The sequence below is a fragment of the Balaenoptera ricei genome, chromosome 3, assembly GCF_028023285.1.
Source record: "Balaenoptera ricei isolate mBalRic1 chromosome 3, mBalRic1.hap2, whole genome shotgun sequence".
NCBI classification, from domain to species: Eukaryota; Metazoa; Chordata; class Mammalia; order Artiodactyla; family Balaenopteridae; genus Balaenoptera; species Balaenoptera ricei.
In genome coordinates, this window is record NC_082641.1 from 155,862,645 (window position 1) to 155,875,702 (window position 13,058).

The window sequence follows — 13,058 nt, forward strand, 5'->3', positions numbered from 1 at the left end:
GTCCACAGAGAAAACGAAACAATACTCCTATACCGTTGCTTTAGCAGGGCCTGTTTGTGCTTAGGAGTATCACATCGATACCTTGTATTCCCGAATATTATACCCATCCTTCCTCTATGTTCTTATCATCAGGGATAAAACCTTGTCTTCAACTGCTTCTACTAACCTGCTCGTAAGAAGCAAACTTTCTCATCACGATACTCAGAACCCTAAATTCTCCCCGTTCTCCCTGCATTATCAACCTATTTCTGGCTCCAGTATCTGTCACTTCCGAGAGCACATCACCTGTAATTCTTTTCTAAAAGATCAGGCTCTCTTAACCTCCCACTGTGTCCTAATAATCCATAAGCACAGGGGACACCCCGATATTTGTTTCTCAACTCCTGGGCTGCCGTCATGATATCAAAGCAATCGTGCCCCATGAAAATTCATGCTGAGGTGTCATGGCAAGATCCTCTGCTACTTTGTAATTCTCATATTCAACATTTATTGACAGTTCAAAGTAGCAGAAAAGAAGAGGGGATGTTAGCTTCAAGCACTGGCTGGGCTCAGAAAGACTTTACTTTAGGTCAGAGAGAGTGCGTATTTATTGCAGAGAAGAAGGAACTAACAGAAAGTGAGCAAAGATTATGTGAAAGAAAATTAATGGAGACAGATTGCAGAGGAGGGAACCAGAGCTTAAATCTGTGATAGAAATAAGAAGCGAGCTTGGTGAAGGAGAGACAGTATCTCCTCTGAGTCAGAAGAGAAGACGACAAGAACACAGGTAACTGCTGAGGTGATGAAGGTAACTGAGGGGTCCCAGCATAGACTTGGTTTCAGTAAAATGAGAGCAGGACAATTACATAGGAGTGGGGATTGGAGTGATGGAGAAAGTACTAAGGGACTTAAAAAAGAGACATACTTGTTCTGAAGAGAAGGAAACCAGAACTTTTCAAAGTCACAGAGGAGAAAAAGCAGCAGCTGTATTCTGCACAGCAGATATATACAGCCTTCACAACAGACTATCTCAAGGAAGCTGCAAGATGCCTGGAAAGTACAAAAATGATGTAAAGAAAGGTTCTGCTAAAAGTGACAATTTTGTCAAAACTGACTGGAGAGTGTGGCAAATGTTAATGGTGAAATATGGGGGATGGGTATAAGGAGGTTCACTATACTATTCTCTACTTTTGTGTACCTTTGGAGATGTTTATAATAAAAAATGTTTTTAAAAATTGCCTAGCCATTGTATGACCTCAGGAGCAATGGTTATCTTCCTCAGAAAGCTCAACAACTTGCCAGAACTTTCCAGAAGGTTTTAGGAATTTCAGAGACACAATTGCATACGGATACATACACTCTAGAGGACTGCAAAATTCAATGACAGGGAGGCAAAAAAAGTTTCTAGTTGACGAGGATCTGTCCCAAATTTGTTCTAAGGAGTGAGAAACACAAGTGAGCATTAAAATTAGGCTAAGTGTGTCAGGCGTGACAAACAGGGCCAGAAGATGAAAGCGATGAGGACAAGTATTTCAACTAAGCATATGCCTGAAGAACAATATTATAAAACTTACTTCATCTCCAGAACTTCCTCTAAGTGTTTTCTTCTCTCGGCCCGAAGGTTGGTCACATGAGTTTCCTTCTCTGCCAGTGACTGCTGAGTGCAGGACAGCGTCGCCTTCACGGACTCCAGCTCCTGTTTTACCTTCTCCATGGCCATCAGTAACTCCTCCACCTACGATCAATACAGAAAAGACAGAAACTGAGCAGCTGGGTCAGGTATAGTCAGAGGAGCTGGGTGGGCAGTGGGCAACGCCTGGGTCCACAAAATTGAAGACACACCCATCAAAAATTCTGTACTCTCGCAGGATCAGACATAAATGGCAGTGAAAGAAATACATCTCTCATCTTCCCTCCACTATAATTCTTCTCAGTTTAGGTCCAAAAAACCCTCATTTTCTTTTTGACAAATGTAAGGGCATCAGAAGTAACAGTGTGCCAGAAACAATCCCTTCGAAGGAATTTATTTGGAAACAGTCCAGAAACTTCCATGGAAATAACAAGACAATGCAGATAAAAATATAAGGAACAAAATCATAATAAATATTTCTAGAACGATTTTAGGAAATAAAAGCCATAAACCTGACTAATACCAGATGCAGAATAAACATAAATGAGTCATTTTTATTCGTTCAAACTAAGATTCTTCTGTTTATACCATTACAAACAATCTCTTGTTAAAGAAACAGCTAGAATTCAATCGGATAATTTCCTGCTCTAAAGCTACGTAGGTAGAGATTTTCTGAGGAAGGCAGGAAGAAAAGAAAAAATATATATGACCAGATAGAGAAGAGACAGACGCTTTTAAAAGACCTGTAAAGGACTTCCCTGGTGGCGCCGCCCGCGAGGACCGGGACGGCCGTCCGCGCCGCCCTCCCTCCCTCCCTCCCCGGCCGCCGAGGCGAACCCCGGACAGGCCGCTGGCGGGGTCTCCCGGGCCGTGCGGGCAGCCCGAGGGCCTCCGGGCGGGAAGCCCACCTGTCCGCGGGCGCCAGGCTCCTCGGGGAGGCCCGCCCCGGGCTCTGCGTGACTGGCCCCCTGAAGCAGCGGCGGAGGCGGCGGCCCACTGTTTGCACCGCACCGCCTCCTACGGCAAGAGGGAGGAGACAGACGCCGCCCGCCCGTGTGCGCCCGCGCCGGCCCGCAGCCCAGAGCCCACGCCCGCCAGCCCCCAGCCCCCCGCCCGCCAGCCTCACCTACGGCTCCGCCCTCCCCGGCGGCACGCTGCCGGGACCCAGCCAGGGCCGTGAGGAGGAGCGGGCAGAGGAGAGCCGAGGGGCCTAGCGCCAGCGACGGGCGGGAAGCTCCAGGCGCCGCCCGACCCCGAGCTGCCGCCATCGCGGCCGTCTCACCCTGCTCAGGGCTGCCGCTGCCGCTGCCGTTGCTGCCCGGGCGCCGCCACCACTACCGCCACCACTACCGCCACCACAGCCACAGCTCGGCCCTGGCGCCCGACGTCACCGCGCCCCGCCCCCTGCGCGATTTCGCAGTCCCGCCCCAGGCCGACGTCAGCGCGAGCCCCGCCCCCGCTCCTCCCGGGGGCGCGACTCGGGCGCGCGCGGGCCTCGGGCACTTTCCAGGGGCTGGCGGGCGGGCCGGGCGGCCGTCCCGGTCCTCGGGGGCGGCAGCTGGCCCGGCGTCGGGCTCCCCAGTTTCTGGTACCGAAGCGCAGACGGGTTTCCTTGTCGGAGCCACGCACCGTTAATGTAAGGCCGTAGGTAAGCTATCGCTGCACTAAGAAAGTAAGAGTGATTTGAATCGTGTTTATTCCCGGCTGGCGATTGTTTTATCAGTAACTCTAAACGCCCCTGAGAGCAGTTGAGTCACCGCCAGCGTCCACGCCCTCGTGGCCCCACTGTCACTCTCCCGTCCCTCGTCAGGGTTCTCGTCCCTTCATTCGTCACCTCATCCCCATCCCGCCCAGCGTCCCCCCGCCTGCTGTACAGTCGCCCCCTTCCGTAGGGTCCGCACGCGGCCGCCGCTGTCAGGACCGCTGCCGGGGGACGCTGGGTCCTGCCAAATGAAGCATCCTAAAGTGTTTCATTTTCTCGGGCACCCGACTTCACTCAGGAATAAGCCAGCTTCCTTTGACTGTTTCTCACGATCCTTCTTATCTGACTGCTGATCCGCTCGTTCTGCTGCTCCCCAGCGGTGTGGTGAGATGAAGGGAAAGCAAAGTGGACTCATCTTATCTTTCTGGTTTCCATTCTGCCGGTGTCTACGTGTGTGACCTTGGGAAAGTCCCATTACTCCTGGGTCCTGCTTTTCGTAACTGTAAAAGGGGGTGTGAACGAGATGTCTCAGATCTATCCCATCCCTGAAATGTGGGGATCTGAAGAGTGTGAGGTGCTAAGCCTTGTTATTCATGCACGGGAGTACTGTCAATATCACAGACTCAGAAATTTTTTTGGTTTCTTTTTTGTCATTCCACTGTTCTTTTTTCTTATTTCCTACTCTGCCCCACATATCTTTTTTTAAACCTACACTTAGGATTTTTTTTTTTTTTAATTAAAACTGGCTGAGTGCATGCATTCGTTGCCTCTTCTTCCTGGAACCCCATTAAAATGCTAATAAAGGAATGAAAAATGATACAAACCCGTACAAAACAGAAAATGGGAAGGGAGCCACCAAGAGCTGTTTTTCTTTTTTTTTCCCTAAATTTACACACAAAGTGAGTGAGGTCTGATTAAACAAAATGGAAGAAACCATAATGTGGAATAGGCATGGGGGGGGGGTACTGTAGGTGAAGATGGAGGCCTACCTGCCAGAAGTGATTTAGAGAAATTGAAATTTGGAGACACTGACAAGACAGAGCAAGAGTGAGAAGCAGGGCTGAAAACAAGGACACTAAATAAAGGTCTCTATGTAGAACAGCAGAACCCTCCCTATACCTCAGATACAATAGCTAGGCATTTATCCCAGGCTAAGAGTCAAGCTTTTTCATCATCTCTGGGGAGCATTTAATGACTAAGAGTAAAACATTCTTTATTCTGGCACAATAGGCAGTTTCCTACCCACTCACCCTAGAGTGAAGTTGTGCAAGTTGGCAAGACCCTCCCAAGTTCTAAAGATGCGTCATCAGCATCCAACTACTTCATCTTAAATATGAACGGACAACCAGGGACTGTTAGGTGTTTAAGGGAAGTCTCCAACTTGGGGCTGGGGAAGGGAGGGAGAGGATAAGGAGAAAATGTGACCACAGAGGAAAAAGAAACTTCAGAGAACTTAAAAATATGCTCACAAACTTTTATTACAGCTATGAAACAAGGATAATGTACTCAGATAAGTAACAACCCAAGAACAAAAAGTAAGTCTTGAAATTAGAAATAGGAAAATGCCAAAATTATAAATTCACTGGAAGTGTTGAAAGGTAAAGTCCGTGCAATTTTAAGGAGAATAGAAGAAATACGCAAAGAGATGGAAATTGCAAGAGAAAATATAAGAAAAATAAAGAGTCAATCCAACAGGACTAATATTACAAGAGAAAAAGAAAAGAGAGTAAATAAAAGATGGAAAATTACCCCAAAAATAATGGAACAAAATTTCCCCAGAGCTGAAAATGTCCATTAGTGGAGAGCAAAGACAACTTTGTGAAATGTTAAAACTCTAAAGCTAAAGAGAAAATCCTGAATTTCCAAAGGAAAAATGTGACCCATAGGGACCTCCCTGGTGGTCCAGTGGTAAAGAATCTGCCTTCCAACGCAGGGGACGCAGGTTCAATCCCTGGTCGGGGAACTAAGATCCCACATGCTGTGGAGCAACTAAGCCGGTGTGCCTCAGCTAGAGCCCACATGCCACAAACTACAGAGCCCACGCGCTCTGGAACCCATGCACCACAACCAGAGAGAGAGAGAAAACCTGCACACCACAACTAGAGAGAAGCCCGCGCACCACAGAAAAAAGCCCGCACACCTAAAGGAAAGATCCCGAGTGCCGCAACTAAGACCCGACGCAGCCAAAAATAAAAAAAAAATAAACAAAAAAAGTGACCCGTAAAAGAGTAAGACTCACACTGCAATTAGAATTCCTACCAGCAACACTAGATATGAGAAGATAACAATGACCTTCAAGTTTCTGAGGGAAATATTTCTTGAACTTCAAATTCTAAGAATTTTTTTATTAAAAAAAACCTCTATTCCTAGCTGAATTATCATTAAGAGAGCAAAATGAAAACATTTTCAGATATGCAGAGACTCATAAAGTCAAACTCCCACATAGGCTTTTTTTCAAAATTTAAAGATGAGGTAGAAATGAGGTTTCTGACAGCATCACTATCCAGGATTCACTAGATCTAATTCAGTAGTAAAGGGAAGTCCCAAGAGCTAGGCTAGATTCGGATGGAAGGATAGGAGTTCTGGGAGAGAATTCAACTGAATAATTACTATGATAAAAAGCTTAGAAAAGGCGGGTTTCTGGTGTTCAACTTTTAGACCAAACCTGTTAATAAATTATAATCTTGCTGTAGTTAAAGCAGAGTTTATAAATTATACCAATGTTGACAACATAAAGGTAAAAATACAGCTGACAGTTTAAGATGTGAAACATAGGAAAGGTAGAGGTAAAGGGAAAAGCACTCAAGAGACGATGTGTGTAGTTGGCAGAATAAGAAGCGGTTGCTAAAGTGTACTGTTAGAAGTAGGAAAAGTGCCCAGTGGAGGAGCAAGGAATTATTAGGCTTACTGAGAGGATAGGAAGACACGAGGTACAGGGTTTATAATTAAGCTAAATCGTCATCAAGAAATAATAGAAGACTTAATATCGTTAAAATAAGCAGTACTTCTCCATTTGTTCTGCACATTCTTTGCAATCCTATCAAAAATCCCAGCTGCCTTTTTTTATTTCTAGAAATTGACAATCAGATTCTAAAATTCACATGGCAATGCAAGGGACTCAGAATAGCCAAAAGAATCTTGAAAAAAAAAGAAAAAAGTTAAAAAACACTCATTCTTCCTGCTTTCAAAACTGACTACAAAACTACAATAATCAAGATAGTGTGTCGTACCAGAATAATGATAGACGTATATATCATGGAAAAGAATTGAGACTTCAGAAATAACCCACACATTTATGGACAGTTGATTCACTGGGAAAATAATAGTCTTTTCAACAAAGGGTGCTGGGACAGTTGTATAACCACATGCAAAAGAATGAAATTGGACCCCTACCTCACAAACGCAAAAATTAATTAAAGGAACTTCCCTGGTGGCGCAGTGGTTAACAATCCGCCTGCCAAGGCAGGAGACATGGGTTCAACCCATGGTCCAGGAAGACCCCACATGCCACGGAGCAACTAAGCCTGTGCGCCACAACTATTGAGCCTGCGCTCTAGAGCCCACGAGCCACAACTACTGAGCCTGCGTGCCACAACTACTGAAGCCCGCGTGCCTAGAGCCTGTGCTCCGCAACAAGAGAAGCCACCGCATTGAGAAGCCCACGCACCGCACCGAAGAGTACCCCCGCTCACCGCAACTAGAGAAAGCCCGCGCGCAGCAGTGAAGACCCAACGCAGCCAAAATTAATTAATTAATTAAATTTTAAAAAATTAATTCAAAATGGATCATAGACCTAAATATAAATGCTAAAACGATAATACTCTTAGAAAAAAACAGGTGTAAACCTTCATGACCTTGGATTAGGCAATAGTTTCTTAGCTCTGAAGCCAAAACCGTAAGTGACAAAATTTTAAAATTGGACTCCATCAAAATCGAATATACAAAACTTTTGTATGTTCAGCTTTAAAAAGTATGGTGAGCCTTGAAGACATTATGCCAAATGAAATAACGCAATCACAAAAGGACTGTATATTGTATGATTTCATTTATATGAGGTACCTAGAATAGTAAAATTCATAGAGACAGAAAGCAGAAGGGTGGTTGCCAGGGGTTGGAGGAAGGCAGATGGCCATTTGCAAGCCAACCAAACCTGCCAACACCTTGATCTTGGATGTCCGGCCTCCAGAAATGTGTAAAATAAATTTCTGTTGTTTATGCTGCCCAGTCTGTGATATTTTGTTACGGCAGCCTCACCAGACTAATACAGATTTTGGTACTGAGAAGTGGGGTACTACTGTAACAAATACCTTAAAAATGTGGAAGGGGCTTTGGAAGTGGGTAATGAGTGGAGGGGAAGATTTTTGAGGTGCATGTTAGGAAAAGCCTAGATTGCCTTGAAGAGAGACTCTTGGTAGAAATGTAAACGTTAAAAGGTGACTGTAGTGAGATCTCAGAAATGAGGAGCATGTTACTGGAAACTGGAGGAAAGGTGACCCTTACTATAAAGTGGCAGAGAACTTGGCCAAACTGTTTCCTAGTGTTCTGTGGAAGGTAGAAATTAAAAGTGATAAACTGTGATATTTAGCTGCAGAGATTTCTAAGCAAAGTGTTGGTGGTGCGGCCTGATTTCTTCTTACTGCTTATAGTATGCAGGAGGTGAGAGATAAATTAAAGGAGTTGTTAAGCATAAGGGAACCAGAACCTAAAGATTTGGAAAATTCTTAGCCTATCTGCAATATTGTAACTTGCAAGAAATATATACTGGTGAGCGTTTTGTAATATGTTTAAATGTCAAATCACTGTGTTGTACACCTGAAACTAACATGTACATATCATACAATACATCAACTATACTTCAATTAAAAAAAAAGAAATATACATTTGGTCATTCAGATGACCAAAATATATCTCATATTTGGTCTTCATCCAAGGTTCTTGACTCACAGCTCCCAAAACCCTTGGAATTTCCTGAGGGATAAGACCAATGGGAACTTCTCTTGTCATAATGTTTGGTCTCTACTCCTCAGTTCCTGAAATCACTTTCAGAGTCATAAAGGTAAAATGGATGTCTCGTTATTTGTAACAAGCCCCTTTCTACCACAACAGGATTTATGTTAATGAGGTGACTTTTGGAAAGCCCTAAGTATGGGGGCTGGTCAGCAAAGAACCCAACCATGAATACAGGATTGGACCTTTCAGCCCCACCCCCTGACCTCCAGTGAGGGAAGAGAGGCTAGAGATTGAATCAGTTGCCAATGACCAGTGATTTGATCAATCATGTCTATGTAATGAAGACTCCACAACACTCAAAAGGGCAAGGCTCAGAGAGCTTCCGGTTGGTGAACACCTGGATAAGTGGGGAGAGTGACACACCAGCAGAGGGCGTGGAAGCTCTGCGCCCTTTGCCCATACCTTGCCCTATGCATCTCTTCCATCTGGCTCTTCCTTTTATAATATCCTTTCATAACAAACCAGTCGTCCAGTATGTAAAAATGTTTCTCTAAGTTCTATGAGCCACTCTGGGAAATTAATCAAACCCAAGAAGGGGGTCATAAGAACCTTTGATTTATAGCCATCAGTCAGAAGTACAGTTCACAACCTGGGCTTTCAATTGGCATCCTGAGTTGGGAGAGACTGTTGGAACCTCCCGTTTGTGGCCAGATGGTCAGAAGCACAGGTAACAACCTGGCTTGCACCTGGCATCCTGAGAGGGCAAGAGGGGTGTACAGCAGTCTTGTGGGACTGAGCACTTAACCTGCAGAACCTGATGCTGTCTCTGGATAGATAGTGTCAGAATTGAGCTGAGATGCAGGACACCCAGCTGGTACCCAGAGACTTGCTCCTTGGTGATGTTGGGAAACCACCTCAACTCCTCACGTGTTGGAATTAGGTGTAGAACCCAATTACTATCCATATTACAAAAAAAGAAGAAGTATGTTCTGGAGAATACATCCAGGGTGTAGCTGGACAGTCATTTGATAAAGAGGTCATGGGTGCAACTCATGGATTTAATCAGTCATCTCATAAGTAACCAGGAATAGAAATAAGATTATACCAGTAGAAACACTGCCAGTCTGGACTAAGGGGCATAGAGACAACAAAATGGAGGAATACTGTCAGACTTCTGGGAGTCTACAGGACAGGACAATAGAGCTATCTGGCTGCCAATTCACATCACCCTTCAAGAAAAGTGAGAGATGACACCAAAAGTGATTCAGAGATCAACAGGGCTGCTACTCCAGCCATCAGCCCAGAGAGTACAGGTCTGGGGGGCAAGCTGTCTCCTTGGTTTCAGTGGAGCCTGCTACCAACCAGTGCCTCGGGAATAAAGCTGATGCCCAGGGCTGAGGGGGTGGAGCTACCACCCAGGGCCAAGGGGATGAGGTTGCCACCCCAGTGGGCCTGGAGGGCAGAGCATTGAGCCCAAAAGGATTACTCCTGAGCCTTAAAGTCTAATGAAATGTGCCTTGCTGGGTTTTGTACTCGCTTTGGACCCATTTCCCTTTCTTCTTCCTGATTTCTCTCTTTTAGAATAGACTATCTCTCTATGCCTGTCTCACCAGTGTATTTTGGAACCACATAACTTGTCTGATGTCGCAGGCTCACAGCTGGCAAGGCATTTTGCCTTCGAGTGAATCATATCTCAAGTCTCAACCATACCTGATGATATTCAGGTGAGACTTTGCACTTAGAGTTGTTGCTGGAATGGGTTAAGACTTTGGGATGTGGGTGAATGTGTTTACCTGTGAGAAGGACAAGAATTTTGGGTATCCAGAGGGCAGAATGTTTTGGACTGAGCTGCGTTCTCCCAAAATTTATGTGTGGAAGCCCTACCCCACAATGTGACTATATTTGGAGACAGGGCTTTTAAAGAGCTGGTTATGGTTAAATGAGGTCATATACAGTCTGTGGTATTTTGTTATGGCAGCCCTAGTAGACTAATTCAGACACCACCAGGAAAGTGAGAAGACAATACACAGAATGGGAAAAAAATTTGCAACCACATATCTGATAATATATCCAGAATATGTAAATAATTCTTACAACTCAACAATAAAAAGACAACCCATTAAAAAATGGGTACAGGATTTGAATAGATATTTCTCCAGAGAAGATATATAAATAGCCAATAAGTACATGAAAAGATGCTCAACATCATCAGTCATTAGGGAAATGCAAATCGAAACCACAGTGAGAAACCACACCCACTAGGATGGCCATAATCAAAGAGAGTGTAACTGTTAGTGAGGATTTAGAGAAATCAGAACCCTCATACACACCTGGTGGAAATGTAAAATGGTGTAGTCACTTTGTAAAACAGTCTGACAGTTCCTTGAAATGTTAAATATAGAGTTACCATAAGACCCAGCGATTCTACTCCTAGCTATATACCTAAAAGAATTTAAAATATCCACACAAAACCACAAACTTTTGTATATGAATATTATAGCAGCATTATTCATAATAGCTGGACAGTGGAAACTAAATCATGAATAAGTTCAGAAAAAAAAATAATTTTTAACAAATTGCTGACCTGCAAGAAAGTAAAGGAATTGCCCTCAAAGACTCAGTGGCTTATAAACAGCAAATATTTATTTCTAAGTTAGTTGGGATTTGACAGCTGGAGGGAGGGGCAGTCAGCTGCTGTGCTGTGCTCGAGGTACGAATCAGTTCCACACGTCTCCCATTCAAGGAACCAGACTAAAGGAGCAGTAGTCACCTGGGTTGTATTTTCCTCATGATGGAAAACAAGCATACAAGAGGCTAAGCCACAGAATCACTTGAAGGCTCTGCTCAGGTGTGTCACATGTCCTGTGTGCTCGCACTTCATTAACCAAAGCAAGTCACACAGCCAGGTCCAACATAATGGTGCGGGAAAGTATACTCCTTTCATGGAGTAGAGGAAAGGAAGAAAAAAGGGAAGGAGAAAGACATGCCTTTCCCTTTAAGAAAACTTCCTAAAAAAATTGTGCACACCACTTCCTTTTATATCCCATGGTAAGAGCTTAGTTCATGGTCATTCCTTGCTGAAGGGCAAATTGGAAATATAGACTTTATTGTGGATGGTCATGTACCCAGTTAAAATTAAGAAGTTATATTACTAAAATAAGGAGAAAATGACTATTGAGAGACGACTATCAATCTGCCACAAACTTCTAAAACAATTAACTGATATTTAAAAACTTAACAGGGACTGCCCTGGTGGCGCAGTGGTTAAGAACCTGCCTGCCAATGTAGGCGACACGGGTTCCAGCCCTGGTCCAGGAAGATCCCACATGGTGAGGAGCAACTAAGGCCGTGAGCCACAACTACTGAGCCCACGTGCCACAACTACTGAAGCCCGCGTGCCTATAGCCTGTGCTCTGCAGCAAGAGACGCCACTGCAATGAGAAGCCCGCGCACCACAACAAAGAGTAGCCCCTGCTCGCCGCAACTAGAGAAAACCCATGCGCAGCAACAAAGACCCAACGCAGCCAAAAATAAATAAATGAAATAAATAAATGTATAAACAAATAAATAAAGACAGGGAGGATAGAAAAGGCAGTCTCCTACTTTAAATCTACTTAGAGTCCCTTAAGGAGAATCTAGAGAAAGGAGGTAAGCATCTGTTCATATAATGGGTTCATATAATGGGTGAGGACTTTCCAAACCAATAAGAGACATAAATCTGTAGATGAGGAATCACTAAGAACAGGACCAGTAAAAAGAAATCCAATCTAGATACAGTGTAGTGAAACCGAGAACATAAAAGGCAACACATCTTAAAGTCAGTTGCATTAATTTCCCAGGTCTGCTGTAACAAAGTGCCAGAAACTGAATGGCTTAACATCACAGGAATTTATATAGTCTCACAGTTCTAGAGGCTGGAAATCCAAACTCCAGGTTGTCAGCAGGGCCTTGGTCCCTGTGAAGGAGAGGGGAGAACCCTTCCCTCCCCTCCCTAGTTTCTGGTGATTTGCGGCAGTCCTTGGCATTCCTTAGCTTGCATCTGCAGCGCTTCAGTGCCTGCCTCCCCATCACATGGCATTCCCCTTTTGAGTGTCTGTGTCTCTCTTCCTCTTCTGATAAGGCACCCAGTTATATTGGATTAAGGGCCCACCCTTCTCCAGTACGGCCTTATCTTAACTAATGGTGTCCACAGTGACGCTCTTTCAAAATAAGGTCATGTTCTTAGGCACTGGGGATTAGGGCTTTAACCTATCTTTCTGAGGAATACAATTCAACCCATAACATGAGACAAATAAATATCAGCTTACTTACAAAGGAACAGTAATTGACTGACAACAAACTTATGAACACACAAGGGAAGCTGGAAGACAGAATAATCTCTCCAAGTGCTGAGAGACAATAACTGTCATCTCACAATTGTGTACCCAGTAACACTAATTTATAAGATCAAGGACAAAATAAAGACATTTTCAAGTAAACAAAAGCACATGGTTTATTACCAATTGATCTTCATTAAAGGAAAATCTAAATGATACTTCAAAGGGAAATAATCCTGCAGATGAGGATCCAGAGGCATACACAGCTGCAGTCTGTGCCAACAAAAGGGGTACAGGGGGACTTAAAGGGGCCAAAGCTAAAAACAGAATCTGACTACCAAGTGGGAAGCATGTCCGCACTGATAGGAACCCAGGGTTTTTCTTCCCCCTGGGGGTCTCACGATCATTAACCATCTGTGTCAGCAAAATGCAGTCTTCCAGGTTTCATATCAGATGGAGGCAAGGGTAAAAGTTGATAGGA

At 44.3% G+C, this 13,058-nt stretch overlaps 2 protein-coding genes across 4 annotated transcripts in view; one reads left to right on the forward strand and one right to left on the reverse strand.

The window, feature by feature from the left end:
- LOC132362729 (ELKS/Rab6-interacting/CAST family member 1-like) overlaps positions 1-2,995 on the reverse strand; it is a 131,139-nt gene extending 128,144 nt beyond the window's left edge. The window contains 2 exon segments of the mRNA XM_059917705.1: positions 1,554-1,714; positions 2,736-2,995. Of these exon segments, the coding sequence (XP_059773688.1) occupies positions 1,554-1,714; positions 2,736-2,877 (303 nt within the window). The 5' untranslated portion in view covers positions 2,878-2,995.
- Positions 2,996-3,074: 79 nt separating this feature from the next.
- Positions 3,075-13,058, forward strand: part of LOC132362741 (centrosomal protein of 78 kDa-like) — a 38,006-nt gene continuing 28,022 nt past the window's right edge. For 2 of the 3 annotated variants that reach the window (XR_009502461.1, XM_059917730.1), the window contains exon 1: positions 3,075-3,257. The gene's annotated coding sequence lies outside the window, so the exon portion shown is untranslated. Of the gene's footprint in view, positions 3,258-9,842; positions 9,986-13,058 lie in introns of all 3 variants that reach the window. The other variant, XM_059917731.1, reaches the window with a different exon arrangement.